Source organism: Carcharodon carcharias, chromosome 14 (genome assembly GCF_017639515.1).
Source record: "Carcharodon carcharias isolate sCarCar2 chromosome 14, sCarCar2.pri, whole genome shotgun sequence".
NCBI lineage: Eukaryota > Metazoa > Chordata > Chondrichthyes > Lamniformes > Lamnidae > Carcharodon > Carcharodon carcharias.
Genome location: NC_054480.1, coordinates 43,664,778 through 43,692,073, shown reverse-complemented (window position 1 = coordinate 43,692,073; position 27,296 = coordinate 43,664,778). Strand labels below are relative to the sequence as shown.

Below are 27,296 nucleotides of genomic sequence, written 5' to 3'. Positions count from 1 at the left end.
AATGACGCGCAATGATGTTGGGCGTGCGTCCCGATGTCATCAGGCGTCATTTAGATATTTCATTCGGAGGCGGCTATGCGTCCACTGAACTGTCAAAGGCCTACTGAGGCCATTAGGAAACTTATTAAGCTAATTAACAGCGCTGCCCGTCCAACTTTCAGGTTGGTGGGCAGGCAAAGAGCCCAAGCGGCCTTCGCGTTTATCAGGAAACCTCATCCACGGGCGGGATGACGTTTCCTGAAAGTTTAATTAAATAATAAAATAAAATTTGTGAGATGCACAAACATGTCTGTCACATTAAATAATTTCCCAGACCATTTATTAAAAATTTGTACTATCAAGTTAATCCCCCTGAGGCAGCCCTCTGCCTCAGGGAGATTCCTGCGCTCTTTTGTGTGCATGCGTGAAAGAGTGCAGGCCCCGACTCTCCCTCCTCCCCCCACCTGCACAGGTAGCGCTGAGTGCTTTCGGGTGTGCGTCACGCTGAGCGGGCCTTAATTGACCCACGTTAAATGGCAGCATGCCCGCTCTCACCCAGCCCACCTGACATGGGTAAGTTTCTGGCCCTAGACTCAAGACAGGGGTTGGAACACTTGGGCTAGGCAGAATAAAGCCCTAGGGACAAAACACATGTCCTAGCTTGTTCAATTCATTTAAATAATCTGCTAGTCTTTAGAAAATAATTTCAGCAGTAATATCTTCAATGAAGCAGATCATTTATTTCAGAGTTTAAGTTAGGAGTCACCATACTTGTTAGCTGGTCCTATGATAACCTAACTTATAATCTTATAATCACTGACCTATTGACTGGGAATTGTCTTATTCTTCCGAAAGGAATAATTGATCAATTACAAATACTAAACCATGGAATGCAGGGTATGAGATCTATGCTCATATCAACCTCTCCATTTGACAAGGGTACCATATGAGTCAGAATATCTGTCAGTATTAGTGCAGATCCAAAGAAAGATCTGGGAAAATGGATGAAAGACTTAATTATGTGAGCCTCAGACATCTCCTGCAGTTTAGTTAGAAAGCATATTTGATCGGCTACAGTTTACCTTCTTTGTTGGAAATGAAGATGAACTCAATTACTCCTCTAAGATTTCAGAGTCTGATGTGTGTCCTCTGCCTTCTCTAACCTCCAAGCAGTTTAGAAATACAATATAGTATAGGGGAGAATTTTCTTCCTGTTCGGTGGGCCATTCGGGAGCGGGAGCGGGCGTGGAGCCGATTGCCAACTGCAATCGGCTCTGTGCTGCCATCTTATGTGGGAGGGCCAATTAAGGCCCGCCCAGCGTGGAGCATGGCTCCCGAAGATAGCTGGAATGGGCCGGCAGCGGCGGGAGTACAATGAGCGCCGGGTCCAATGGTGACCTAGCGGCCTGTTCAAATAGTGCGCAGGCAGCCTTGCAAAGGCTGTTCATTATGGCCAGTAGAAGGGCTCCCCAGAGAGCTGCTGGAGAGCAGGCCAGGCCGGAGGGTAGGGCAGCGGGGCACTGTGCCCCTCGGTTTTCTGAAGAGTGCCTAGCTACCCTCCTGGAGGAGGTGGCAGCACAGCAGGAGGTCCTCGTTCCGAGGGACAGGAGGTGGAGGCCCCCTGACCTGGACAAACACGCCTGGGAGGAGGTGGCGGAGATAGTCAGCTTCCATGATGTGATGCAATGCACATGGGTCCAGTGCTGAAAGTGATTCGACGACCTCTTGCGCTCAGGAAGGGTGAGTACCATGTTGGAAGAGGTTACTTAACACAGCAGGTAGGCTTTCCCCCAAGCCCACAACCCCCTGCCCCCTGCCCCCCAACCCTTGCAACTCTGAGTGCAGTTACAGCATTGAATCCTTCACGGCATGTTTCCCTCGCTGGGTGGGCCAGCAGATATTGTCCATGCCTAGTTCACCCTGAGAGGGTTGTGCTGAGATAGGTTCTGCACCCGCAGCATGTGTGACACTGACACCCACATTACTGTTTTGGGGGCAACCTCAAGGATCAGTACCTAGGCGCACTGCTGGAACTGGGAAGCACGTCACAGTCAGGGTGCTGACATGCTGGGAGGGCAGCTTCCAGGTGGCGGGCCACCAATCCATCTGCTGGTCTTTGTGCTCCACGTGCTTGTGCCCCCTTGCTTTGCAAGGTTAGACCATGTGGTGCCAAATGTGATAGAGGCAGCATGTGAGCAAGGTTGGGGGGGGGGGGCAGTGGGGGTCAGCCCTGGCTTCTTGGTGATTGTGTGCAGCAGCTGCAGGGTGATGAAGCACTGGAGCCCTGCCTTGTCCCACTCTGGTTGGGTTGGCAGGGATGCGATGGGAATCCAGGTACAGGGTGGACTAATCAATGTTTCTCTCTCCTTTTCAGGAGAAGACTGCGCACAATGTGGCTGAGCGGATGAGGATTGGTGGAGGCCAGGCCCAATTGGCCATTGTCATCAGATACGAGCAGGAGGCGATGGATCTAGAGAGGCACCCTGCGCCCAGGTTCACTGGTGGCGCTGAGGCTGGAATGCCACGGGGAGGTAAGAATGCCGAGCACTGAGGACTCCATGTGTGTCCCAGCAGCCATTCCACTGTTGAATATTTAGTGGTTGAAGTTTGCAACATGGGTTTCCCCTTGATTATGGAAGGATGAACGCATAATGATCTGGGGAACAGAGATGCACATTGACATTGTCTCCACTTTAATCAAACGTCCTTGTTCCTCCTTTCAGCATCACCAGAGCAGAACTGGTAGGAGGAGGCAGAGGGGCCCCCTCTCACCCCTGAGGGCCCTGAACAATTGTATTCACCAGCATCACACCATCTCTGCCAGGCAAACACCAGTGCAAATACTAGCACCTCAGCTAGTGTCCCGGGGCACAGCGGTGAGGACATTTCACACTCGCTTAAGGTGCAGGCAGGGACAGAGAGTGCCCATGGCGCCGGCAGTCGGAGGACTGCTGGGGACCAGACACATGCTCGGTCGGTGGCTGATGATGTGCCTCTGGAGTCGTCCGTGAGGCAGCAAATGCTGGAAGTGCAGCAGCGTATGCAGGAGGATCTGGCAGAGATAAATGAGGCTATGCGTGGCATAGTGCCCGTGCTGAAGGTCCACGTGGAGCATCACTGATGCAATGAACCTCATGGCTGAGCGCCATGCTTCCTAAGGGAGAGAGTGGTGACTCTTGTAGAGAGGCTCCTCCAGGACAACATTCAGGGCCTCCTGGGGTTACACTCGGACCAGCATGCCCTCACAGCGGCATTGACCTCAGCCCTTGTGGGAGATGGTTTGAGCACCATGTATCCCAGCTTGGTGCCCATCCATCTACAGTGAGCAGGGAGGTCCGAAGCGACCTCACGTCGGCGCAGGAGCTGCCTGTCGTCTCTGCGTGTTCCTCTCAGAGTGCTCTGGATGAGGGCAACAGCTCCTCTGCCCCTCCGGCAATGATGGTGGCATCTGATGAGGCTGCAGCGACTGGGGAGATACCAGCTGTGGAACTGGCCACTCCCTCCCAGGCGGGATCATCAAAGGCTCCACGGGCCAGAGGACGGCCGCCAAGGTCATCGAGGCCAACAGGACAGCAGAGTGAGCTGGCTGTCTCAGATGCCAGTGCCAGCAAGAGGGGGGAGCCCCTACAAGTAGCACCTGGAAACATAAACTTAAGGCACCTTATGCACACCACAAGCTTCTCACTGGTGCCCCACTATTAGTTTATGACCACTCGATGTAATGCTTAACACCTTTGCAATTATTTTTTTCTCTGCTTCATTTTGTTAAATCGTTAAATTTTGATATGTGAACATGGCTCAGGATGATTCATTACTTCTGCAGGTGGACAGGAACCCATGATGTTATGCGTAAGATGTTTGTCATTGACAAGGCTTTACTGACAAGGTACATAGTTAATGTCCCTGACCAGGCAGATATTGCTCTCAGGTATCGAGTATGGATCCTGCAGCCCTGGCTTGGCGGTCCATCTGTGGTGTGCTAGCTGAAGATTCACTGGCTTAAAGCCTCCTGGGCGTCCTTGCCTTCCTGGAGAATTCCCGGGTCAGCGTCTACCCCCTCAGCGTTCTCCTGTGTGTGCTCATCCTCGGACTCACTGCTGGACTCATCATGTGCAGCCAGAGCAACTGCGTCTATGCCTTCATCATCCACTGTGTCCCCCACTTCCAGCGCCAGATTGTGGAGAGTGCAGCACGCTACAACTATCAATGACACATGATCTGGGGGGTATTGGAGTGTGCCCCTGAAAAGTCCAGCATCAGAAGCACATTTTGAGAAGACTGACAGTTCTTTCTACCACAGCCCTCGTGACGGCGTGGCTCCTATTGTGCCGCTGTTCTTGGATGGTGGAGAGGTGTCATGAGCCACCTTCTGAGGGGATAGCCCTTGTCATCCAGCAGCCATCCATCAAGCTGGGCTGGAGCACTGAAGAGCCTCGGCAGCTGGGAGCGTCTCAGGATGTAAGCATCATGGGAGCTGCCAGGGTACCTTGCACAGACTTGCAGAATCTGCATCCTGTGATCACATACGTTCATGGAGTGGAATCCCTTCCTGTTGACGGAGGCACCGGGCTCACCCAATGGCACCGTGATGGCCACATATGTGCAGTCGATTGCACTCTGGACGTGGGGAAACCCAGCAATCGCTGCAAAGCCTCTGGCTTGCTCCACCTGGTTGGCCTCATCCCAGCGGAAGTGAATGAAAGTCAATGCCTGCCTGAATAGAACGTCTGTCACCTGCTTGACAGAAGTGTGGACAGCTGATTTGGAGACTCCACAAAGATCACCCACTGACCCCTGGAAAGAGCCAGAGGCAGCCATGACCTTCAACGCCACTGGCATGGGGTGCCCATCCACATAGTTGGTGCAGATCTCAGGGCCTACCATCTGACAGATGGAGGTCGCCGTCTCCCTTGAGAGATGGAGCCTCCTTCGGCACCTCAGACATATTGAAGTAGCTGCCTGGCTGCCTGTATACCCTGGTAGCAGGATAGTGGCATCTTCTGTGGCTCCTTCCACTTTGGACTTCCTGCTGGCCCTGCGCCCTTTGTGCCTGTGCCTCTGCTCCAAAAGGTAGCTCCTCTGGAGGCTGAATGTGGACTCCTAGCCTCCTCCCCCTTCTGGCCCTCCCTTCCTCCTCAGAGGAGCTGCCTCCAGTGGATAGCATAACTCCCATTCCCAGGCTAAGGGAAGGCTTCCTGAAACCAGCAAGGCCCCAGAAATGATGTTTATGCAGAGTCCTGAGCTGAAGGCTGTTACTCCTGTCCAAGCAGCTGTGAAGAATTTTGAAGTATTCCTGCTCACACAGGCAAGTATCAGTAACTTTAAGCATTAAATGCCTGACAAATAACACTCATAACCCCACTCATCCCTCTTATCCTGCCCATGGATGAGGTTTATACAAATGTGGCCTACCCGCCTGCCCGTTGCGCCTGTGCAACGATCTGAAGATCGCACAGGCCCCGTCTGTCGATTGTTGTCCAAAGGGCCTTAAGTCCAAACGGCGTTAATTAATGGCGGGTACGTGGCCCCGCACGCCAACAAGAAAACTCTGGCCATAGAAAAAATTGATTGGAAAAGTGTAGGCAATATTACCAGTTGTTGCATTATCCAGAAATTAGAAAATCTGGTGAAATAGATCTAGAGATATCTTGATTTACAAAATGCCAGAAATATGTTTTAAAATATGGTATATAAAATGCACAATAATGTACTACACCGAATATTTGATAAGTTTTCAGTGTAATATGGATGATTTGGAGCAAAGTTCTAACAGACTTCTAAAAGGTAGTAGTACATCTAGAAGCATCTTAATGTAAGAAATACACAGCATTCAACAGCTTTACGCATAACAATTCTACATTAATATACTGGGGGGTGCGTTAAATTGAACAACTATACACCAAGATAATTATCTAAAGTACATACCCTTTCTGTCATCTTCTCCTTTAGAAAAGGTTTAATGATAGCAAAAATACCCTTAAAAATAATGGGCTCATTGATGACATTGACAGTTTTTATTCTCATCGGAAATCCATCCTGTGAAGAGAATTAATTTATGAAATAGGGCAGTACCATAATTGCATAAAGTAGACAAAAGGTACTCTAGTTAACAAAAGCAGTAAATGAAAACAATTTCTCCAGTAGTGATTCATATTTCATATTCAACACTGTTTGATAGGAATAATTGGATAAAGGGTGTTAAGCAACCTAAAAATATTATATAGCACCAGATGACCTTGAATGGTCACTGACTGCATATTTATAAATATTTTACATATAAAATAGATTTGTATTATCCAGCCACACTTCCTGATTTTTAATGCTCACTTGCTATGCTACATATCTATTATAATGAATAAAAGGACATATTAGACACTAATTTATGTTTTAAGATTTTTTTTATAGCCAGAAGAAAATTGATTGAAATCAATGTCATTTGTGATTGTAATATTATTATTATTTAGTTATACAATTATCAGGAATCATTGAAAAAGCAGTTAATTCAGATCAATAACAGATGAAGATTTTCAGTAATTCTGTTCCTGTTGAGCAATTGCAGCAGTCAAAACCAATGAGCAGTGGATTCCATGGAAATAATTGCTTAGTGATTATCAGGAATGATAAAGACCTATAAATTGAAACCTGTTAAATTTTCTCTTCCGCCTGGTTTGGTTTTATTCTCACTGGGCCAAAGCTCTGTTAATCAAACACAGATTAGTGAGATGGTTTTGTGCTTTCAGGCAGCAAAATGAACAGGCTACTCAGATATCTACTGTGAGTCAATGAGTTTGCTATAAAGCATCACCAACAGCTGAAAAGCTAGATGATTAGCTTCAGCCAAGGTCTCTGGGGACCGTAAACGAAATAACTACATTTACCCAAACGACTCCCAAATGAAGAAATTACCAACAAGATTTCACTTTTTGAAACTTACTTCTACACAAATTAGAACCAATGCAAATTAAACATTAATTAACAGGCAAATGATACTACAAAGTAGATTTTACTTTAAATAGTTGTTACAATACAATTTACACCACCACAAGCATCCACATCACTCCCTGCAGACATGTAACTCTTTCGAGTACAAACCCGTTTCCATCTGTTTCAGATGAAGTTACATTGTTTCATAGTTTGCCATTGTGAGATTTGAACTCTCAATCTTGAGGTTACAAACCCAGTACTATAACCACTTGGCTATTTAGGCCAAGCCCCTGCAGACATGTAACCCCCATGGAGTTCCAAAGTTCTTTAACTCGGCCTCTTGTACATAGTAACTCTCACTTTCTCACTCAATTGATTCGGCCCTCGAATCACATTCATTGGCAATCACATTCCAACCAAAGTCCCCGGAAAAGGTCATCACTCAGCCAGCACATTCCTGCAGAACCTCCTTACCTAGGTTCACAACAGTCTTGATTGTGCAGATTTCTCACAGATTCTTTTACCCCAACCCTTTAACAAACCCCATTAAATAGTCTGTTTGGCTCCGGCAAAACTGAAACAGCAGCAGTAAAATTATGCATATCGCAATCCCTGTTCAAAACCTGTCTTCGGCTTTCAGTCCTGTTTAACTGTATTACACACACAGACAGCTCTTTGTAAATGTGCCTTCCCTGTTGTCCCCTCTACTGCAGCCCTCCTTTGTGTCAGGTCACAGGACTTTCATATGTTAACTTCCTTCCTGTTGACGTTGCTTTCAGATCAAGTGTCAGCAGGCCACATAAACCAGTATTTCTTATCATTCAAAAAAATTGCAATTCATTGCATTATAATTGATGCAAACTCTTAAAAGTTTCTTTTCAAACATTCTTAAGAACAATTACAGATTCTACAGATATTTGGAAGAAATTACAAATTTTCCTTACTTCAGGGTCAAAGGTCATCACAATAGATAATTATAGTTTGCATTTAACAGCAGCTGGGATTTTCTGCCCCTGATTGTGACGGGTGTGTTCAGTGGCGAGATCGGAGAATATTGCGAGACGGCCTTGGTCGCATTTCCCAACGACGTAAATCCAGGACCTGGTTGGCCCCTTCCCCCATCAATAGCAGATCTTTGTAAACATGCCTTCCCTGTTGTCCCCTCTACTGCAGCCCTCGACGCAGTTGAAGATTGGGAGCTTAATTTTAATAAGTTTGCATCTAATTATTGTAGCCACATGTCGGCATCATTCCCACATGTCAAATTTAAATCCTACGTCAGTGTAATTTCATGACGGGGTGATTTACAACTGCCCTTAAAAGGCGTTAACCTACCGCCCTCAACTTTGAGGGGAACTGGGAGGTATGTGCACACAACTTTGTGCAGCACTCACAATGATCCATGAATTCAGAGATGGCACAGGCAAGTCTCCGCAGTGGCTTCTTCGTGGCTGGCTTGCGATGCTGGGGCAAGGGCAACAGTGCAAAGAGGGAAGGGTTAGAAGGCAACCTCAAGGCAAGGGTGACAGTGCCCTGAAGTGGGGGGGGGTGGAGTTCATGGCAACACCGACTGAAGTTTGAGCACCAACACATACAGCGGGGGGAGAAAATGGCTGGGCTAATGGTAAAACATGTCAAAGATGAGCACTCCACCATAGCTAAGAGCGTTAAACTTGAGCTCAATTGACATGCTTGGAGTCAGCTTAGTCAAGCAATTATGCCCACTCAAGTAGCACTTAATCCTCACAGTGTCTGTGATTGCTGCTCTACTGTTAACCCCTTGAGCGCACATTTCAAACTCGAATGAGTGCCATGGTGCTGCAGAACCATTGTGCGATGGAGCAGGCCTGAAGATCCTGTTGGGAAAGGCGACCATTGAACACTGATGGAGGGGTGCGTTTCTAGTCCCTAGCATTATGTTTCAGTTGACATTGAATAGTCACCCTCATGGTACAAACAAATGACAAAGCTTGGAGTGCAGGTTAAGAAAATGCCTCTGAGTTCAGGATGCAGTCGAGTGGCCAAAGCTGTCGCCACTTGGTCATGTGGTGTGGGGCAGTGCAGGGTGTGGGTATAGTGAGCCATCATGCACACTGAACACTGGGCATCCATGTGGGGGCCTGGACTCTCCGGAATGTGTTAAGGGGCCTTGAGAGGCAGACCAAGAGTGGTCCTAGGAGACAATTTCTGACCCTCACGACTCTCTTTGATACTGCAGTGAGGAGACCATCAGGAAGGAGTAGGACCCTGAAGACCAAGGGGTGGCACGGCCTCCTCTGCACACAGAGGATGAATCCCACAGAGCCGTCGTTCATAGGTGCCTCACTAGGCCCAGGGTCTATAGACGGCGCATATGCTACCTGCAGATGAGCGAGAACCAGTGTTGTCGACGACTGCACATGCCAAGGGAACAGGTTATGCACATTTGCCACCTACTGCAGGATTTGGCACCACAGGGATTCAGAGGGCATCCACTGCCATTGGCAGTTAAAGCTACCACCGCACTCAATATCTAAGGCTGCGGCTCCTTCTGGAGCTCCACTGGGGACCTTTGCGGGATCTTGCAAGTCTCCAACCACAAATGTATCCAGGAAGTCATGGATGCCATTTTTTACACAATCTTGTCAATTTCAACAGGGATCAGGCGAGCCAGGAAGCAAGAGCGCTGGGATTTGCTGAGATTTCCGAATTCCCAAAAGCGCAGGGTGCCATCGAATGCACCCTCATGGCTCTTAAATCTCCCTGGCGACAAGCAGTCCAGTTTGTGAACCGTAAAGGCTTCCACTCTCTCAATGTTCAGCTGGTTTGTGACCATAACAAACAGATAATGCAGGTGTGTGCAAGATGCCTCAGAAGCGTCAACACTTGTACATCCTCAGTAGGTCTCAGATCCCTGACATCTTCCAGAGACCACACAAGATTGGCTCCTTGGTGACAAAGACTACCCCCCCACAAAGGACGTGGCTGATGATGCCCATGCGGCAGCTTCAGACTGCTGCTGAGAGAAGGCACAACGATGCTCATGCCGGAGTTTGGTTGAGCACAACATTGGCATCCTGAAAGTAAAGTTCCAGTGCTTGGACAGATCTGGCGAAGCACTCCAGTACATTCCCCAGAGGGTGTCGCACATCATCGTGCTTGCTGCACGCTGCACAACCTGGCGATGCTAAGGGTGGGAGGACCTGGATGAGGAGGAGATGGAAGAGTCGCACATCTACTCCGATGAGGAGCAAGTCGAAGGGGATAACGGTGATGAAGTCCTGGAAGGCGAGGGTGCAGGTAATGAGGCCTTCACGCTGGCCAGATGAGGCAGGCGTACTCATGAGGCTCTCAATGCCACAAGATTCCAGGAGGATGATGACGAAATGCAGTGAGGACACTCCTGAGATCTTCACATTACATCTGGGAATGTCTGACACCCGTCCGGCTAAGGGCAGAGAAAATAAGCTCTATAAAGAGGGTCATATCACCGAGATGCTGCTGAGATACTGCAGGCACATGGGCTTTAACAGTACTTGATCCTTTGGCAGGAATCATCAGTTGTTCCCTTCAGCACCACACCTTCACTTGTCAGGAATGCTGACAAGATGGGGGGACAGCCCCACCTCTAAGGTGCTGAGGGCACACAAAGAACATCACAGAACCAGTAAGGAAAACCAAAGTGCTGGACGAGCAGCAGAGGCTGAAGGAAATGAAGCAGAAAGACAATTAACAGAGACCTTCTTTTAAGATTTAAATAGGGACCAAGGAAGCTCCCAAACAGACAATCAGAAGGTGAAGGTGATGCCTCACCTAGTCAAATAGCCTCAGGGAGTGCAGCAGAAGCCTGAGGGCAGCCACCTGAGGGATTAGTGACCCAGGGTATATGAGAAAGATTGGAAAAGAACCCATTCCCGAGGTTAAAAAAAAGGATAGTAACACACCCTAAAACGAGTGCCACTTGTGGAAACCACCAGGGGAATACAAGTGAAATCATCGTGGAATTACACACCGGTGAATCAAATGGTCAAGCCCAAATTCCAAATCTCACCCAACCCAGCAACCCAGCTTTAGAACCCAATAAAGCCAAAGTGCAGGAGGAGAACCCAGACAAGGGCTCAAGGGCAACTTACCACTCACCGTCACCTAAGAAATAGGATTTATCAATGCACCAGAAATGGACCTGTTAAACCCATGAGTTGTGGACACTGTAATTAAAATGTCAAGAGCTTCATAGGTGGAACAGTCATGAGGTAACAAAAAATTTGCATAGCACAGTAGCCTGTGAAATGTGATTTCTACAAGGACTCCTTGACCTCCCATTAAATCCAAAGCCCACAAAACAACCTTGGCATTAACATACCCAAGGCACTACCACCAGATGTTAGTGAACAATCAGACACATCGGATGATATCTAACAGGAATTTAGAAGGAAAAGGTCTGAAACAATGCCTTCCTTAAACCAGACGCCCAACACTCAAAGAGCCTTAATTATAATTGTGCCTCAGAAAATTTGAACTTAAACAGAGCAAAGATGTAACAGTGTTATGATTGATAAGTGACTGTTTGGAGGTATTTCTTTAAAATTCATTCATGGGATGCGGGCTTCAGTGGCTGGGCCAGCATATATTGCCCATCCCTAATTGCCCTTGAAAAGGTGGTGGTGAGCTGCCTTCATGAACCGCTGCAGTCCATGTGGTGTAGGTGCACCCACTGTGCTGTTAGCAAGAGAGCTCCAGGATTTTGACCTAAAAACAGTGAAGGAACACCGATATATTCCCAAGCCAGGATGGGGAGTGACTTGGAGAGGAACCTCTAGTTGGTGGTGTTCACATGTATCTACTGCCCTTGTCCTTCTAGATGGTAGTGGTCATGGGTTTGGAAGATGCTGCCTAAGGAGCCTTGGTGAATTCCTGCAGTGCATCTTGTAGGCGGTACGCACTGCTGCTACTGTGCGACGGTGGTGGAGGGAGTGAATGTTTGTGGATGTGGTGCCAATCAAGCGGATTGCTTTGCCCTGGATGGTGTCCAGCTTCTTCAGTGTTGTGTGAGCTACACTCATTCAGGTAAGGGGAGAGTATTCCATCTCAATCCTGACTTGTGTCTTGTAGATGGTGGACAGGCTTTGGGGAGTCAGGAGGTGAGTTACTTGTACTATTCCTAGCCTCTGACCTTTCTTGTAGCCACAGGATTTATTTGGCTAGTCCAGTTCAGTTCCTGGTCAATGGTAACCTCCCAGGATGTTGATAGTGGGGGATTCAGTGATGGTGAAGCCATTGAACATCAAGGGAAGGCTGGATTCTTTCTTGTTGGAGATGGTCATTGCCTGGCACTTGTGTGATGCAAATGTTACTTGCCACCTGTCAGCCCAAGCCTGGATATTGTCCAGGTCTTGCTGCATTTGGACATAGACTGCTTCAGTATCTGATGAGTCACGAATGGTGTTGAATGCTGTGCAATCATCAGCGAAACATCTCCACTTCTGACCTTATGATGAAAGGAAGGTCATTGACGAAGCAGCTGAAGATAGTTTGGCCGAGAACACTATCCTGGGGAGCTCCTGCAGTGATGTCCTGGAGCTGAGATGACTGACCAACCACAACCATCTTCCTTTGTGCTGGTTATGACTCCAACCAGCGGAGAGTTTTCATCCTGATTCCCATTGACTCCAGTTTTGCTAGGGCTCCTTGGTGTCAAGGGCAGTCACTCTCACCTCAACTCTAGAGTTCAACTCTTTTGTCCAAGTTTGTACCAAGGCTGTAATGAGGTCAGGAGCCGAGTGGCCCTGGCGGAACCCAAACTGGGCATCAGTGAGCAGGTTAATGCTAAGCAAGTGCCACTTGATAACACTGTTGATGACCCTTCCCATTACTTTACCGATGATGGAGTATAGGCTCATGAGACGGTAATTGGCCGGGTTGGATTTGTCCTGGTTTTTGGGTACAGGACATACCTGGGCATTTTTCCATATTGCTGGGTAGATGCCAGTGTTGTAGCTGTACTGGAAAAGCTTGGCTAGGGGCATGGCAAGTTCTGGAGAACAAGTCTTCAGTGCTATTGCCGGAATATTGTCAGGGCCTTTAGCCTTTGCAGTACCCAGTGCCTTCAGCCGTTTCTTGATATCACATGGAGTGATTCAAATTGGCTGAAGATTGGCATCTGTGACACTGGGGACCTCCGGAGGAGGCCCAGATGGATCATCCACTTGGCACTTCTGGTTGAAGATTGTAGCAAATGCTTTAGCCTTATCTTTTGCACTGCTGTGCAGGGATCCTCCATCATTGAGGATGGGGATATTTGTGGAGCCTCCTCCTCCAGTGAGTTGTTTAATTGTCCATCACCGTTCAAGACTGGCTGTGGCAGGACAGCAGAGCTTAAATCTGATCTGTTGGCTGCGGGATCGCTTAGTTCTGTCTATCACTTGCTGCTTTGCTGTTTGACATGCAAGTAGTCCTGTGTTATGGCTTCACCAGGGTGATACCGCATTTTAGGTATGCCTGGTACTACTTCTGGCATGCCCTCTTGCACTCTTCAATGAACCAGTGTTGATCCCCTGGCTTGGTGGTAATGGTAGAGTGGGGGATATGCTGGGCCATGAGGTTACAAATTGTGTTTGAGTACAATTTTGCTGCTGCTGATGGCCCACAGTGCCGCATGGATGCCCAGCCTTGAGTTGCTAGATCTGTCCGAAATCTATCCCATTTAGCACGGTGGTAGTGCCACTCAACACGATAGAGGGTATCAATGTGAAGGTGGGACTTTGTCTCCACAATGACTGTGCGGTGGTCACTCCTATTGATACTGTCATGGACAGATGCATCCACGGCAGGCAGGCTGGTGAGGATGAGGTCAAGTATGTTTTTTCCTCTTGTTGGTTCCCTCGCCAGCTGCCGCAGAACCAGTCTAACAGCTATGTCCTTTAGTACTCAACCAGCTTGCTCAGTAGTGGTGCTACTGAACCACTTTTGGTGATGGACATTGAAGTCCCCCACCCAGAGTACATTCTGTGCCCTTGCCACCCTCAGTGTTTCCTCCACGTGATGTTCAACATGGAGGAGCACTGATTCATGAGCTGAAGGTGGGCAGTATGTGGTAATCAGCAGGAGGTTTCCTTGCCCATGTTTGACCTAATGCCATGAGGCTTCATGGGGATTTGGAGTCAATGTTGAGGACTTGCAGGGCAACTCCCTCCCGACTGTATACCACTGTGCTGCCACCTCTGCTGGGTCTATCCTGCTGGAAGGAGAGGACATACCCAGGGATGGTGATGGTGGAGTCTGGAGTCCAGAATCTATAAGGTAAGATTCCGGGAGGATGACTATGTCAGGCCATTGTTTTGTTAGTCTGTGAGACAGCTCTCCCAATTTTGGCACTAGCCCCCAGATGGTAGTAAGGAGGAATTTGCAGGGTCGTTTCTGGTGCCTACATTGATGCCAGGTGGTCCGTCCGGTTTTATTCCTTTCTTGTGACTTTGTAGTGGTTTTTTACAACTGAGTGGCTTGCATTTAAGAGTCAACCACATTGCTGTGGGTTACTGCTGTGTAGTAAGGATGACAGATTTCCTTCCCCAAAGGACATTAGTGAACCAAATGGCTTTTTACAACAATTGACAATGGTTTCATGGTCATCATTAGGCTTTTAGTTCCAAATTTTTATTGAATTCAAATTCCACCATCTGCCATAGCAATACCCTGGGTCTTTGGATTACTAGTCCAGCGACAATAACACTATGCCATCACCTCCCTATGTGTGTGTGTTTTTCATTACAACTTTATAATGAAATGCTCCTATAAGTCACATCTCATTCCGTGTGATGTGGAGGTGTCATGAAAACATGTTTTATGCCAAATAATCATTTTTAATCCACTAGTTGGGAAACCAAACTGAACTTTTAAAAACAGAATGTGACATCAAGGAGCCCTAGCAAAACTGGAGTCAATGGGAATCAGGGAGAAAACTCTCCATTGGTTGGAGTCAAACCCAGCACAAAGGAGGATGGTTGTGGTTGTTGGAGGTCAGTCATTTCAGTTCCAGGACATCACTGCAGGAGTTCCTCAGGGTAGTGTTCTAGGCCTTCCTTCAATCAAAAGGTCAGAGGTTGGGATGGTCGCTGATAATTTCACAATGTTCAGCATCACTCATGACTTCTCAGGTACTGAAGCAGTCCGTGTCTAAATGCAGCAAGAGCTGGACAATATCCAGGCTTGGGCTGACAAGTAAGATTCACGCCACACAAGTGTCAGGAAATAAACATCTCCAACAAGAGAGAATCTAACCATCACCTCTTGATATTCAATGGCGTTACCATCACTGAGTCAGCCACGATCAACATCCTGGGGGTTAACATTCACCAGAAACTGCAATGGACTAGCCACATAAATACTGTGGCTACAAGAACAGGTCAGAGGCTAGGAATCCTGTGGCGAGTAACTCACCTCTTGACTCCCCAAAGCCTGTCAACCATCTACAAGGTACAAGTCAGGAGTGTGATGGAATACTCCCCACTTGCCTGAATGAGTGCAGCTCCAACAACACTCAAGAAGCTTGACACCATCCAGGACAAAGCAGCCTGCTTGATTAGAACCCCTTCCACAGACATTCACTTCCTCCACCACTGACGAACTGTGGCAGCAGCGTGTACCACCTACAAGATGCACTGCAGAAACTCACCAAGGATCCTTTGGCAGCACCTTCCAAACCCACGACCTCTACCTCCTAGAGGATACATGGGAACACCACCACCTGGATGTTCCCCTCCAAGCCATTCACCATCCTGACTTGGAAATATATTGCAGTTCATTCGTTGTCGCTGGGTCAAAATCCAGGAACTCCCTCCCGAACAGCACTGTGGGTGTACCTACACCACAGGGACTGCAGCGGTTCAAGAAGGCAGCTCACCACCACCTCCTTAAGGGCAATTAGGGATGGGCAATAAATGCCAGCCCTGCTAGCGACGCCCACATCCTGTAAGTTAATAAAGAAATGTTTTTAAAAAGATTAAAAGTGTGAATTGGCTCCACAACAAAGGTCGCCACCCAAATTTACATCACTGTATTCTCTAAATTACAACTCACTGAGATGGAGACACTGCATTTGCAAAGACCCATCAAGGGCAATTGCCTTAGCAGAATATGAGTGAGCCATATATCCTGTTCCCATTAGCAAGGCATTAAGGCAATCACCTGGGATATTCAACAGGGAATTCCTAGACATGAACTGATTAAGTTACAAGGGGGAATACACTAGTTATGACCACATTGGAATCAGTGGATGATGGTCATATGACAGGCCCACACTTTGTGTGTTTAAACTTCTGCTTTCTCTGCAGTAAGAGGACAAGCAGCTGAGACGCTGACGAGAGACCCCCAAGTGGGGTCTCTCCTTCATCCATCTCCAATTCACCTTATAAGCTTCGAACCTTGTTTGCTGGCTGTGATCAGCCAGGATGCCCCTGCTGCAGCCAGAGACTTCTTAAAAGAATTCAACCCAGCACTACCATCTCCAGGAGAAAAGCCAAATGAGCCATCTAACATCTTTAAATCGGAAGCATCCGGACCACTGAAGGAAAATTGCAAGACCACCAAATTCAGCCTGAAGCCAGCCAAATCACCAAACTACAGATGTATACCCCTTTTATTTCTCTGGATTCTAAGCTGACAAATCTATCCTTCCCCACTCTGTAAACTAATAGTGTGCATGTGTGAACTTCAAGTGTTCATGTGCGTGCGCAAGTTGGAGCGTATTTTATTATTTTGCTTAGATCGGTTTACGTATAATAAAGCAAACCTCTTTCTTAAACTCAAGAAAATCTGTCTGATTGGTTCTTTTATAATCACAGTGTGTAAACAGTTAAACACTCACTGACTTGGCAATTATATTCTTTTCAAAAAAACTGTTGTGGTCAAACAAGGAGAGGGAAAAGAGGGGAGCCATTCGATCCTTCCTCACCTGATCATAGCAATGTCATTTTGACAGAGAAAGAGGAACAATATGAAATCCATGAATGAGGCACATCAGGGTCCATGGCAGCTCTGCCTAATGCAGGAAAAAAAATAAAAATTCCCAAAACAACAGACTTTATATTTACCTGAAGAATTCCAATGACTTTTTTGGCCATGAATGGACCTAGTTGTGCAGCTTGGGCCAAGGTGACACCACTGTAGTCTGCAAGGATGACAATTCCATTCACCTGATTCTCTTCTGCCCGAACAAGCTTCTCTAATGTTATATAAATGGCACGAATGTTTTCTGTGATGGGATAATCACCAATCTTCCAGTTTCCTAGAATATAAAAGGCATTTATTCGTTACATGTTTGTTTCTTTGTAAAGCACAATAACTTACACTTAAAATACAATACCCCTTTGGTTAGCCAATACAGAAATTGAGAAACCCAAGGCCATGAATAGTTCCTTCATAATCTACATGGAAAGATAACATAGAAAAATGTCTAAAAAACTGCAACAATTAAATCCTGATTTAAAATGCAGTTAAACAGTAAATCCATATACCTCCAATACTATGATTGGTAATTATTCAAATGAATTCAGATAATGGTGACTTTTTCCAGGTTGTGTACTTTGATGTCAATACCTGTGAGAAAAAAGCCCAGGAGCAAATAATCAGTTCTTAAAGTGTGTTACTGAATTCCTTAAAAGATCTAGCAGAGATGTTTATGAAGTGTGGGTATAAAGTATGTACACTGTTCTCCACATGCTATTTTACTGTAGCCAGCTCTCACACATCACCTTGTCTCCAGGTCCCTCCTCAATTCAAAATTACTACAGCTCCCCTGTTTTGAACCAATTAAATAATCTCATAAAAGATTTCGTTAGTTTTATTAATGAAACTGGAAGAATCCTCACTGATGTATGGGGATTACTGGTAAGCTCCAGTTTAATTCCAGGTCTGGAGAAAATACTTTGTTAATCTTTTTCAGTCAAATATTGGAGACTGCACAATGCAAAGTTCAAACAGAAGCACAGAACCAGAATGTGAGCTAAAAACAAGGACAGAAGTAGAAGTAGAAGAGGAGAGAAATAAACATTTGTAGAGCAGGCCATAAACTGAGAAAACAAAAAAAGTATAGGGAATCATGATTCTTTGTACTATATTCTGAAAAAGTTGCTTACTTGTGTACGAACATACAAATTAAGAGCAGGAGTAGGCCGTTCGGCCCCTCAAGCCTACTCAACCATTCAATAAGATCATGGCTGATCTAATTGTGGCCTCAACTCAACTTTCCTTTCTACCCCTATACCCTTTAGTCCCTTGCCAATCAAGAATCCATCTAATGCAGCCTTAAAATATTCAATGTCCCTGCCTCCACCGCTCTCTAGGGAAAAGAGTTTCACAGATTCACAATACTCTGAAAGAAAACATTTCTCCTCGTCTTCACCTTAAATGGGAGACCCCTTATTTTTAAACTTTGTCCCCTTGTTCTAATCTCTCCCACAAGGGGAAGCATCCTTTCAGCATCCACATTGTCAAGTCCCCTCAGGATCTTGTTGTTTCAATAAGATTGCCTCTCATTCTTCTAAACTCCAATGGATACAGGCCCAAGCTGTCCAACCTTTCCTCATAGGATAACCATTCCAGGAATCAATCGAGTGAACCTTCTCTGAACTGCTTCTAATGCAATTATGCCCTTTCTTAAATAAGGAGATCAAAACTATACACAGTATTCTAGATGTGGTCTCACCAATACCCTGTACAATGGTAATAAAACATCCCTACTTTTATATTCCATTCCCCTTGCAATAAACAACATTCCATTTGCCTTCCTAATCATTTGTTATACCTGCATGCTAACTTTTTGTGATTTGTGTACCAAGACCCCAAGATCCCTCTGTATCTCAGCGTTCTGCAATTTCTCCCCATTTAAATAATATGCTGCTTTTTTATTCTTCCTGCTAAAGCGGACAAGTTCACAATTTCCCACGTTATACTCCATCTGCGAAATCGTTTCCCACTTACTTAACCTATCTACATCCTTTTGCAGACTCCCTGTGTCCCCTTCACAACTTAACTTTCCTACCTATCTTTGTCTCATCAGCAAATTTAGCAACTGTATATTCAGTCCCGTCATCTAAGTCATGAATATAGATTGTAAATGGTTGTGTTCATTGTTCCTAAGGGAACTTCTTCAATTTGGCTCTTTAATTCTAAAGTAGTTAAGGTACTACAATTGTCAGTAATGTCGTAACAATAACAGATGTAAGAGTGATCCTATTACACCTGTCCATGTAAATTACTACCTTGGAAAGTGAGTCAAAAGACAAATACCCTGTAAGAAAGGGGTACACACAATAAAGATGCAGAGTCCTCCTCTGCTTTTAATTATCGCATTCAAGTAAAGAAAAACAGAAAAGACAATGTAGGATTATATTAGTTAATTGTCGGCAATAGTATTATACAACTTAGGATTCTGTCACCAATGAATGCTACCTAAGGCACATTGCTGATCTGTGATTAATAATCCTGTAAATTTAATTATGTAAAAGCTTCATCAGCTGTTAAGTGTCACTAATTGCTATACTAGTTCAGCCCAAAGATTTTTTATTTACAGGACTGGAATCACGCTATCTACTCCAGTCCAAATAGCTTTGAAGAAATCCAGCCATTGCGCAGCCTGGATATTTTGATTAATTTTAAGATTGAAGAATGATATGATTTTCAATTGAACATTAACACTTTGCTTTAAGTTCTTCAAATAAATTTTCATTCAATTCTATTCAGTTACCTGGCCGAATTACCAAAATACACCGACCGAATGGATCAGGGTAAGGCAGAACAGTAAGAAATCCAGAGTCTAGCACATGTTTTATTGCAGATGGCCTCAAATTTGTAAACACCTCAGGCCAAGTCCTTTGACTTGCGTGGTAATTCACTAAAAGCTTCAATGCCCTGTCATAATCAAACTTGCGAGCTCTGAGAAAACGTAATAAGAAGGCATCATCCAAACGGGTTTTTAGATTCGGTGCTTCCTTCAAAATCATGTCTCTTAGGGCCTGCACATCGCGGAGTCTCCATTCAGGTTTCTCCTGAAGCTCTTCTTGTGCCTTAGCAATCAGATGTGGACTCAATGTGCACACATATGGCTGTGTTTTGGGGGAGGCTTGTAATTGAAGCTCTATTGGCATTGAAGGGGCATCACCATCGCAGGGGGCATTCTCTTCTGCCATCAATGACTTGTGAGATTCTGCCTCCATTATAAAACACTAAAGGGAAAGAATAGACAGTCAGAATAGTTGTTTGTTTTCAATATACAGCACCTCATTATATATTGAAACAGCACAATGTATTAATAAAAGTAAACTCTTCATCTGCTACCATTTTTGTGGAATAATAATTACATTCTGTGTAATTATTTATATTTCTATCAAGGTCTTCTAGAATGATTGTCATGGGTATATTAGCTTGCAAAGTCTGAATTGATTTTTTTGTTTGTTAATTGGGTGCAACAGGACTTAGATACCACTGTGTCAAAGACTTTCACTTAACGTAACAATTCTCACCCATTAACACAAGCTCAAAATAACATCCAATGCTATATATTTGGCTCCAATCTTTTTAAGGCACAACTGGGTGCCTAAAATGTTCTTTTTTGGAGTTAGGGGACCCGAGGCACATTAGCTTTGTCAGGGATCCAGAGATTTTTGTAGATTTGTCAGCAGAGACTTAGTTTTCAAGCACCTGATCCAGCACAGCTCCCTCTACAGGGGATCTCTGGCTCTGTGAACAGGTAAAGCAGCAGGGAGGCTCTTCAGCCAACCCAAATGAACAATCCTCAACAAGAAACGCAGATTGCAAACCAGGAAGTAAAACTCAGAGATGTAAATTATATTTAAATCATAGTACAAAAAGCAAAATAAAAATTGGGTCATACAGATAGGATTAAGGGAGACAAATGAGAAAAACTAAAAAGAAATACAAAAAAAATATAATGCAATATTGATTTGCTGCTCAGGGAATGAGACTCCATGCTTGTAAAATTAATTTTTCATTTCAAAAAGGTTCAGCAGTAATTATAATTTACTATTCCATTAAAAACTCACTGACTGAATGCAATAGCTCTAATTTCTTTAGCAATTTTTAATGCAACACTATTGAGTAATTATTCCAAGTCCATGCTACTACTATGATTTCACCAGAATTGCAATAATGCAACATGTGGACGAGCAAACTCCTTCTGGCAGCAACTTCTGGATTTCTGCATCTACCTGCTGATAACTGACTGATAAGGTCTCCATTATTACCACAGCAAAATCTGTACCAATGACTTGAAATAAGTCAATTTGAAATAAACAAATCAGAAAACTCCTTGTTAGGAAATGGTGGCATAGTGGTAATGCTTTAGGGCTAGTAATGCAGAGGCATGGATTAACAATCCAGAGACGTGTGTTCAAATCCTGCCACTGCAGCTGATAAATTTAAATTTAATTCAAGGGAGAAAGGGATAAACCAGGGAACTACAGGCCAGTCAGTCTAACCTCAGTGGTGGGGAAACTATTGGAAGCAATTCTGAGGGACGGAATTAATCTACACTTGGAGGGGCAGGGATTAATCAAGGACATTTAGCATAGCTTTGTTAAGGGGAGGTCATGTCTGACCAATTTGAATTTTTTGAAGAGGTGACCGGGTGATGAGGGCAATGCATTTGACATAATCTACTTGGACTTCAGCAAGACTTTTGATAAGATCCTATATGGGAGACTGATAACGAAGGTAAGAGCCCATGGGATCTAAGGCAATTTGGCAAATTGGATCCAGAATTGGCCGAGTGGCAGGAAGCAGAGGGTGATGGTCGAGGAGTGTTTTTGTGACTGGAAGGCTGTGTCCAGTGGGGTTCTACAGGGATCGGTGTTGGGTCCCTCGCTGTTTGTGGTATATATAAACGATTTAGACTTGAATGTTGGAGGGTTGATCAGTAAGTTTGCGGATGACACGAAAATTGGTGGGGTGGTAAATAGTGAGGAGGATAGGCTTAGATTACAGGAGGATATAGACGGACTGGTCAGATGGGCTGATCAGTGGCAAACTGAATTTAATTCGGATAAATGTGAGGTGATGTGCTTGGGCAGATCAACCAAAGTCCGGGAATACACGATGAATGGTAGGACCCTGGGAAGTACTGAGGATCAGAGGGACGTTGGGTCCACCGGTCCCTTAAGGTAGCGGGACAGGTAGATGAGGTGGTTAAGAAGACATATGGGATACTTGCCTTTATTAGCCGAAGCATAGAATATAAGAGCAGGGAGGTTATGCTGGAACTGTATAAAACGCTGGTTAGGCCACAGCTAGAATATTGCATGCAGATCTGCAATCCGCATTATAGGAAGGATGTGATTGCACTAGAGATAGTGCAGAGGAGATTTACCAGGATGTTGCCTGGGCTGGAGAGTTTTAGTTATGAAGAGAGGTTGGACAGACTGGGGTTATTTTCCCTGGAGCAGAGGAGACTGAGGGGGGACATGATTGAGGTGTATAAAATTATGAGGGACATAGATAGGGTAGACAGGAAGGAACTTTTCCCCTTGGTGGAGGGATCAATAATCAAGGGGCATAGATTTAAGGTAAGAGGCAGGAGGTTTAAAGGGGATGTGAGGAAGAATTTTTTCACCCAGAGGATGGTGGGAATCTGGAACTCACTGCCTGAAAGGGTGGCAGAGGCAGATACCCTCGAAACATTTAAGAAGTATATGGATGTGCACTTGCGATGCCATGGCATACAAGGCTAAGGGCCTAGTACTGGAAACTGGGATTAGAATAGTTAAGTACTTGTTTGACTGGCACAGACTTGATGAGCCGAAGGGCCTTTTTCTGTGCTGTAGACCTCTATGACTCTATGACTCTCTAAAAACATTTCTTGCAGTTGATATTACACAAAAGGCTGAAATAAATAACTCTTTTGAGCATGTGGTTGAATTATAGGCTGACCAAAATTCTGGGCTGCATTAAGATTTTAGGTTGGCCACTAAAAAATATTCAGTTGGAAGAGGTTTGAAAAAATAGCTTGCAGCCTTATAGAGTTAAAGTTTTCTTTTAAACTGGCAAAAGCAATGAGCTGAAACAAGTTCAGTTTCAGGAACTGCTGAAGGCTCGTGCTCCAGAACTTGCTGTGCCCTAAGCCAAGCTATGCCCGTACAGCTACAACACTGGCATCTGCCTGACAATGTGGAAAATTGCCCGGGTATGTCCTGTACACAAAAAGCAGGACAAATCCAACCAGGCGGATTACCGCCTCATCAGTCCACTCTCGATCATCAGTAAAGTAATGGAAGAGGTCATCAACAGTGCTATCAAGCGGCACTTGCTTAGCAATAATCTGCGCACTGACGCTCAGTTTGGGTTCTGCCAGGGTCACTCACCTTCTGATCTCATTAGAGCCTTGGTTCAAACATGGACAAAAGAGCTGAACTCCAGCGCAGAAGTGAGGTGAGAGTGACTGCCCTTGACATCAAGGCAGCATTTGACTGAGTGTGGCATCAAGGAGCCCTAGCAAAACTGGAGTCAATGGGAATCATGGGGAACACCCTCCACTGGTTGGAGTCTTACCTAGCACAAAGGAAGATGGTTGTGGTTGTTGGAGGTCAATCATCTCAGTTCCAGGACATCACTGCAGGAGTTCCTCAGGGTAGTGTCCTAGGCCAAGCTGTCTTCAGCTGCTTCATCAATGACCTTCCTTCCATCATAAGGTCAAAAGTGGGGATGTTCACTGATGATTGCACAATGTTCAGCACCATTCACAACTCCTCAGATACTGAAGCAGTCCATGTCCTAATGCAGCAAGACCTGGACAATTTCCAGGCTTGAGCTGCCACATGGGAAGTAACATTCACTCCACACAAGTGCCAGGCAATAACCATCTCCAACGAAAGAGAATCTAACTGTTGCCCCTTGACATTCAATGGCATTACCATTGCTGAATTACCCACAATCAACATCTTGGGCAAGATACCATTGACCAGAAACTGATGTAGACTAGCCATATAAATACTGTGGCTACAAGAGGCTAGGAATCCTGTGGTGAGTAACTCACCTCCTGACTCCCCAAAGTCTAGCCTGTCTGCAAGACACAAGTCAGGACTGTAAGGAATACTCTCCACTTGCCTGGAGTGCAACTCCAACAACATTGAGGAAGCTTGATATGATCCAGGACAAAGCAGCCCAATTGATTAGCACCCCTTCCACAGGCATTCACTCAGTCCACCACTGACGCACAGTTGAAACAGTGTACATCACCTACAAGATGCACTGCAAAAACTCACCAAGGCTCCTTAGACAGCACCTTCCAAACTCACGACTGCTACCATCTAGAAGGACAAGGGCAGCAGATGCATGGGAACACCACTACCTGGAAGTTCCCCTCCATGCCACTCACCATCCTGACTTGGAAATATATTGCTGTTCCTTCACTGTCGCTGGGTCAAAATCCTGGAGCTCCCTCCCTAACTGCACTGTGGCATACCTACACCACAGGAACTGCAGTGGTTCAAGAAGGCAACTCACCACCACCTTCTCAAGGGCAATTAGGGATGGGCAATAAATGCTGGCCTAGCCAATGAAGCCCACATCCTGTAAATGAATATATGTTAAAAAAAAAAACAGCCTGCTCTGAATTCTCAGTTTCAACAGCAAACATACTGGCTGCCAAAAACTACAGAATTTCAATTTCCATTGGAAACAATATTTTGTTTGCTTCCTCCTCTCTAAAGAAAACCTTTTCTGAAGTAAAATCTGATCACTCTATGATATCTTCTCTAATAGGCTGTTTTTTAACATTTAAACCAAAGCAGTGAGGGTCAGGAAAGATAGGGACCATCAAAGAGAGTCCTGATCTTGTTCTCAGCCAGTGCCCACACTTGCAAGGATCCTTTGGATCATAATTGGGAGCAGAATCCTCTTAAACCTTGAACACTGAAACTAATTTCAGTGCCCCTTCTACCATCTAAGCTGAGATCAGCTAACTCAACAGACACCAGAAATTAAGTTTAGGGCCCCCTCACCTGCATGGCATAGTATATTATTTTACCCATTTTTTCATTGACATAATTGATGACAATTCTAGCTGGTATTAACTATTATGCTTCTTTTATTTCTAAACCTAGTACTATCATACCACAATCATTTTACCAGGATGGGATTTTGAATTCAAGTTAGCTCTTCTAGGCTACAATGCAAGATAATCAATACAGAGTACCTCAATATAAAGGAATAATTCCCCCTTTCCTAAAATCACAAATCATCAGCTCCTTTTGTGTGTTTTAGCATCGCTAAACTAGGCCATATTTGATTTCTGCTAGATGGATGCTTTACTCTTCAATAATGGTTCTGATCTCGACCAGAATTAGAACACGACTTAGTCTATGGCAGGGAATGATTTGTCTGTTATCAGATGTCTCCGTGTTTCTATATTTGTTTGTTAGCAATGCATCTTACTGGAATTGTCTGAACTGATTTGACAAATTTTGGTGGACTCAGCATTGCCAAAACTTAGATAGATCTGAAAACCAAGTGAATGAATAAAAAAAACCTTCTTCACCAAAAGAAATACAATATTAAAGAAACTTGAAGAAAATGGTAACTTAAATCTGTTCCTTTTAAAAGACTGATCAAAATAAATTTCAGATGGTAAAAACATGTAGGTTTGAATGCCATTCCCACAGCACAAGCATAATTTACAATCTTAAGTTTTCAAATTTACCTCTGGGAGGGAATGATTTGTCTGTTAACATCAAATATAGAAATATGTAAATATCTGTTAATATTTTATTTTAAAAATGGCAATAAAAGGCGTTTTTTAAATGGTGGGGGGTACCATTGACCAGAAATTGAACTGGACTAGCCATATAAATACTGGGTCTACAAGAGGAGATCAGAGGCTGGGAATTCTATGGTGAGTAACTCACCTTCTGACTTCCCAAAGCCTATCCACAAGGTACAAGTCAGGAGTGTAATGGAATACTCTCCATTTGCCTGGATGTGTGCAGCTCCAACAACACTCAAGAAGCTCGACACCACCCAAGACAAAGCAGCCCGCTTGATTAGCATCCCATCTACAACTTTAAAAAAATTCACTCCCTCCACCAATGACAGCAGTGTGCACTATCTACAAGATGCGCTACTGGAACTCACCAAGGTCCCTTTGGCAGGACCTTCCAAGCTCACAATGTCTACCTAGAAGGACAAGGGCAGCAGATGCATGGGGATATTATGATCTGCAAGATCCCCTCCAAACAATACACGATTCTGATTTGGAACCACATTGCCACTGTCGCTAGGTCAAAACTGGGAACTCCCTTCTGGACAGCACTGTGGGTGTTCCTACAACACAAGGACTGCAGTGGCTCAAGAAGGCAGCTCACCGCCACCTTCTCAAGGGTAATTAAGGATGGGCAACAATGATTGCCTGGCCAGCGAGGCCAACATCCCATAAAAGAGAAAAAAAAATCTAATTCATGCGAAGTTATTACCTTATAGGGTTTTTAATTTTTGAAATGCTGTAAAATGTGTTTAGTAACGTAGATCCATTACTTTCAAATGTACAGGAAGCATCCTCTCTAACATTCTATTATTTCAATTCTACTGCCAAAAGTCTAGCAAAAAAATATGTACAATCTAAAGCAGAAATAAATCTGCATTTCTCTTCCAGAACCCATTTAAAAGTAAGTAGATAAAATGAAACTTTAGCCGTAATTGCTGGTCCTACTGCAGCCTGCACTTGGTTAATTGACATTAAAAGTACAGTGGCAGATGTGATGGATTTATGATCACACCCGTTACTCATTCTGAGCTAAAGATGGTGTTGAGGTAGCATCCTCACTAAACTCTAGAAAAAGCTTGTCTGACATCAAAGTGCAGGCAAGCTAATAATTTCCTCCAACTTAATGTCAACGAAGCCGGGCCATCTTTTTGCTTCTTGTCAGCAGTTACAAGCTTCTGGCTTCCACCCTATCAACCTCAGGCAGAGTCAGAAGTGTGGGACATTGGTTACTGGTTGACTCTGAGCTCAGCTTCCTTCCCACAACTGTGCTATTACCAAGCTCTCTTTCTTCTAACTGCACCTCACCTTCTCTGCTGCCTAAGCCCACTAGGCATGGCTGCATTTTACAGGCCACCCACGGGCCGGAAAACAGGCAGCTGGAGCAGTAATTTAGGGCACCATGCCATTGGTGGTGTACCCACCGCGGTCCACTCATCCCGTGCTGCCACGATTTTATGGACTTGGGGGTGGCATTGGGCGGATTGCCCACCCATGGTGCTATTGAGACCCTTAATTGGGTAATTGATGCCCACTTAAGGGTCTCATCCAGCTGCCACTCTGATATAATGGGCAGCAGGAGAGGCCAGCGCCCAATGTGTAGCCAGGCAGGTTTAACCATGCAGGGTGCTGGTCAGTGAAAGGGAGGGTG

At 45.1% G+C, this 27,296-nt stretch overlaps 1 protein-coding gene across 4 annotated transcripts in view; it reads right to left on the bottom strand.

The window, feature by feature from the left end:
- ttpal (tocopherol (alpha) transfer protein-like) overlaps positions 1-27,296 on the bottom strand; it is a 40,296-nt gene that overhangs the window by 6,129 nt on the left and 6,871 nt on the right. For all 4 annotated transcript variants that reach the window (XR_005945166.1, XM_041204986.1, XM_041204987.1 and 1 more), the window contains exons 2-4: positions 19,625-20,102; positions 16,971-17,164; positions 5,905-6,015 (exon numbers count right to left, since the gene is read on the bottom strand). Coding sequence is in view for 3 of the 4 variants with exons in the window: in XM_041204985.1 (XP_041060919.1) it covers positions 5,905-6,015; positions 16,971-17,164; positions 19,625-20,102 (783 nt within the window). In the remaining variant the exon portion in view is untranslated. The remainder of the gene's footprint in view (positions 1-5,904; positions 6,016-16,970; positions 17,165-19,624; positions 20,103-27,296) is intronic.